Consider the following 5000-nt stretch of genomic DNA (forward strand, 5'->3'; position numbering starts at 1 on the left):
CTTGTGTAAATCTTAATAAGGTTTTGATGACCTCCCGCATCAGAAACCCTCTAATAATAGCTCCCAGAAACCTTCTGCACTCATGGACCTCTCTTCAATTGCCTCCTGGTCTCTCTCTCTCTCTCTCTCTCTCTCTCTCTCTCTCTCTCTCTCTCTCTCTCTCTCTCTCTCTCTCTCTCTCTCTCTCGCTCTTCCTTACTTTCGCCCTTCCTTACTTTCTTCCTTATCCACCCCCCCCCCCATATTCTTCTTCCTTCTCCCAGGTATCTATTTAAAGCCATGCTGCGGTAGTTTGATTGTAATGCTGTAAGGTTGAGGAGTCAAGCCAGCTTTAATGAGATATGGGCTAATTACTGGCTTGTTCTTCTTCCACTGCGTTCCTGGCAGTGGAGGGTGAGGAGGGGGTCTAACGCAGGCATGCCGCTGCTAATGAACTGGGACGCATTCATGGGGGGTGGGCAGGTATAGCCATGGTGAGGGAGGGAGACAGCACACAGACACTATGGCTGGGGTAGAGGCGCTCAAGCGTGTGCGTGTGTGTCTTATCGGTGTACAGTATGTGTTTGGTTACGTGCACTAGGGCATGCATGTGTGACTGTATCCATGTGCAGCTTTTTGTACCTTTTGTACTGTATTATGAATAATTCCTGTGTGTGTGTGTGTGTGTGTGTGTGTGTGTGTGTGTGTGTGTGTGTGTGTGTGTGTGTGTGTGTGTGTGTGTGTGTGTGTGTGTGTGTGTGTGTGTGTGTGTGTGTGTGTGTGTGTGTGTGTGTGTGTGTGTGTGTGTGTGTGTGTGTGTGTGTGTGTGTGTGTGCGTGCGCGCCTTTGTGAATGCATGCATGCTTTTTTATATTTGGCAGCCTAGGACATACCCACAGACTGGTTGTTAGAGGGTTTCAACAACTTGGGATGCCCAAAAGGGAGGCAAAAAGGCTGGCAACGCATTGTGCTGTCTTGGCTATGATTGGCAGCCACCACATATGGCGGAGACGCTGTTACTTATACCAACTGAGTGGCATGCTTATTGTATCATGAAGACATATGCCACGGTTTTGTGAATGTAACCTTAACTGTGCCTTTACTATTTGTATCCTTGTATGCTCTCCTTTATGTGGACATGAATAAATTGTTAAAATGTGTGTTTGTGTGTCCATGCAGACGGACCATGACGGAGATCGTGTGCTACTCTGCACCCTCCCTGTCGGGTGTCGGCTCTGTGCAGATCACTGTGAGCGTGGACCGCGCCCAAGTCAAGGAGAGCCTGATCTTTGAGTACATTGAAGATCCCACCGTCCAGCGCATTGAGCCAGACTGGAGCATCGCCAGGTAACTGCATAGTACTACAGTATAGTACAGTACCTCCACCTCCATTCTACTGCCAGGGTTTTATTATTTTCTTACCCATATTATCCTCATCAATAAATCCACTTCCACCACCCAGACAAGGTTTCTTCTTCAGCTCTCTTATCCAGAGCCGTATAGAGCCAGCCAATCCATCGGTAATAAGCAGACACGGGTCAATAGCACACCTTCAATTACTGTTCGCCTCTCTTCCAATTAGTGGGAGTCTGATAGAACCGCCACAGGCGGCAGATTGGACAGGTTGGGAAACTGTGGAGACTGTTCTGGGCAGCTCATGAGAAAACAAGTGATTTCACTGTGATTGTTCAGCATCAAGTACGGTGTGTTTGGCAGACGGATACATCACACGCTGTCGCGCTAAAAACAACTAGAGCTGAAGGAGATGAGACACAGTCGGGGAGAAGAACAACGGCTCTCATCAGAGATGTATTAAAGCCAGAGTTCTACTTCCAATGTTTTGTGAGCTTGCAGATTGCCTGTTTTCTGTGTGCGACACCCGTGCGCAACCGAGCATAAATCAGGCGAAAGAGGGAGTCTCGGAGGAAGAGAGGAAAAGTGCAACTCTGGGGCTCTCCACTTAGTCAAACCACAACCAGAGGCAGAGGATCGAAGTATGTAAGCTGTTCCCATAAAAACCACAGAAAAAGCACAAATAGAAATAAAAATAAACAGGTCAGCATTAGTCTCCTCTCCCAAGTAGTGCAGCCCCTATCCGCATTAACCCACAAATGGGTCCGATGCACAAACACACACACACACACACATCTGACAATTCTGAATGCTCTGTGAGTCTTGTCTATAGTTGTGCTGCCACGATCCCACAATGCCTGTCCTCTTTCTTCACAATGCCGCCTTGACCAACACGACAGCAGAAAAGAACGAACAGACAAGGGCCCGGACAGCTGCAGGGAGGGCCCCACAAGCCAGCAGTCTCCCTCCATTGTTTGTGCACCTTGTTTTGTACTGAGGTTTCTACATGCTAACTATGCACGCCGGAGCCTCTGTTGGTATTTCAAAGATGTGCGTGTGCTGTTTGATTGTACAGCTACTGAAGTCAGAAAGAATCTCTAATCATTCCCTGCACCAAAGCTTATTATCTTCACAAAGAAACCTGGTGGAGAAGGCAGTTCGACCCTTATTTTGTGCTGATGGTGAAACTTCCCAGAGAGGCCTGTTTATGGCAGGAGGTGTAGGTGAAGGATCCTCTCTTGTTTGTTTTTCCTCTTCTTTTTCCTTTTACTCATTGTCGACACATTTCTGCTTGATTACTGTAGGTAGTTTACAAAGGCCGTGGCCAAGATTTCAGAGAAACTATGCTATGCTTTGCATCCTGAGTCACCGGTAGCCCTTCTCTTGCTTATCTACTGTACATGAACCCCAGTGTTCCTATTTTGGGGAGAACTCTCTGCAAATATAGAAAATACAAGCTACAAGCTCACGTGCTCAACGTGCCGCAAGCCGATGCGATTTCTGCTTGTCTGCAAGTGTCACCAAAGGCCTAGTATAGACCCCAGTGTAACTCCGGCCAACAAGGTATATAGGGTTCTTATGTGATTCTGTTTTGATTCAGTGGCCACACACCCCTGGTGGTGATCGGGACCAATCTGGACGTGGTGCAGGAGCCCAGGATCCGAGTGAAGTACGGTGGACGAGAGACTGTCAATGTAAGTAGTACCACTCATTACTGCAAGCCTTTTTCTTTTTACTGTGTAAACACAGATAGCCTACAGCACGTCCAGAATACACCCACTAAGCCATGTAACGTCCACTAACTAGGCTCTACTTGACTGACTAAATACCACTTCATAAGCATGCTGAGCGACATTTAGCTTGGTTGAAATCCTCCTATCCTCACCTCACTCCGTCCCCCAACGCCTCCAGCACTGCAACGCGTCCCCCAACGTCCCCTTCAACCCGCGGCCATCTTAAACGGTCCAACGAGCATCTGCATAATGCAGCTGGATGGGAGTGTGGTCGCTCGATGTTTAATTAAGAATTTTTACTTCAGCGCCCCTTACTTTCTCCAGGCTAGATCTCAGCCCCCCTGCTCTCTCTTTCTTTCTCTCTCTCTCTCTCTCTCTCTCTCTCTCTCTCTCTCTTTCTCTCTCTCTCTCTCTCTCTCTCTCTCTCTCTCTCTCTCTCTCTCTCTCTCTCTCTCTCTCTCTCTCTCTCTCTCTCTCTCTCTCTCTCTCTCTCTTTAATTTTCTCTCTCCCTCAGTCCCTCCTGCTGTCACTCAGCTCAGCCCTGTTATGTTACTGTCAGAGTAGTCGCCCTGAATGTGCAGAAAGGCCTCCTCACAGGGCGAGTTTTACAATATAATGACTCCTGATTGAGGGAGCGTGGCTGAGAAGGAAGGTGGAGGGTTCGAGACGGGGGAATTAGGGTGGGAGGTGAGGGGAAGGGAATGTAGGGTTTGGGGGGTTCGGTTGTTGGTGGTGGTGGTGGTGGTGGTGGTGGGGGGATGTGCATGTGGGGAGTAGGGGGCGGAGGGGCTCCTAATGGGTTTCAATGGAAGATTAACTGCCGTCAGAAGTCTGTGGTCAGCATAAAGAGTCCTGTATAATGAAAAGCGCAGGCCGGGGGAAATCGTTACAAATTGCATTTGTCCTTCTGTCCTAGGGGTCCGTGTTTAATTAAGGGAATGGGATTCCGTGTCTGGGGTCTGGGTGAGGGTGGGGGGCAGATGGGTGTACGGAAGACAAGAAAAATGGAAGTATGGGGAGAGAGTAAAAGTGACAGAGAGAGAGGACAGGGTATAAAAAAGCACTATATGAGTGGACGTGGTAGGGAAATGTATGGTACAGTAACAGCACTGTTTGTATTCACATCACTCATCATTTTCACACATGCATTCTGTACTATGACGTTAGGGATGCTGAGATGCACATTACACAGATGTTACTGAGCCCCCGCACGCACGCACGCACGCACGCACGCACGCACGCACGCACGCACGCACGCACACACACACACACACACACACACACACACACACACGCTCCCTTTTGAATTACATTTGTTATACCGTACTGCCTCAATCACATGCCTCGCTTGTAGAATCTCTGAACACATTAAATTCCAACAAGCCCTGCAAACAGCCACCCCCTGCCTTTCCAACTTTCCATCTCTTGCATTAGTCAGAAAATTGGCCTCAAGTGTCTAATCTCCTCAGTGACTGTTCTCGTACCAACATCCGTTACTCTGGCCCTGGGCTTCATCATGTGTCCATGTGAGGACACAGTTTCTGTAAAAAAAAAAACTGTTTTGTAAAGATTGTCTTTTTCATTTGAATAATACATTTCAGGTGGGGCAGCCTTCTGTTGTTTTATACAAGCAGGAAAATACATGGATTGGAGTAAGTAGAAACTCCAGGAGACCCAGCTGAGGCCGGATGTGACTTATTGATGCTGTCGGGCAGAAACCTTGTACTGCATGTCCGTAACCTTTCAGGAAACGGGGAAAAGAACCTGTGTTCCAATTGATCACATGCAGTTATTATTGAGTCACAAGTTCTTCTCAATGTCCCTAGACAACCCCAGATGAAAACAAAAGGCCATCGAGCTTCTGCAGTTGTAGCACCTATAGTCTCTGGAAGGCTGCATGATATTAGAAAAGCATGCAGCATTTGATAACGTTG

The 5000-nt window shown here is 48.0% G+C and overlaps 1 protein-coding gene across 1 annotated transcript in view; it reads left to right on the top strand.

Moving 5' to 3' along the window:
• Positions 1–5000, top strand: part of plxna2 (plexin A2) — a gene marked incomplete at its 5' end in the record, with an annotated part of 219011 nt that overhangs the window by 152903 nt on the left and 61108 nt on the right. The window contains 2 exons of the mRNA XM_079514160.1: positions 1159–1326; positions 2933–3026. Coding sequence (XP_079370286.1) covers positions 1159–1326; positions 2933–3026 — 262 coding nt within the window. The remainder of the gene's footprint in view (positions 1–1158; positions 1327–2932; positions 3027–5000) is intronic.

Source organism: Electrona antarctica (assembly GCF_951216825.1).
Source record: "Electrona antarctica genome assembly, chromosome: 2".
NCBI classification, from domain to species: domain Eukaryota; kingdom Metazoa; phylum Chordata; class Actinopteri; order Myctophiformes; family Myctophidae; genus Electrona; species Electrona antarctica.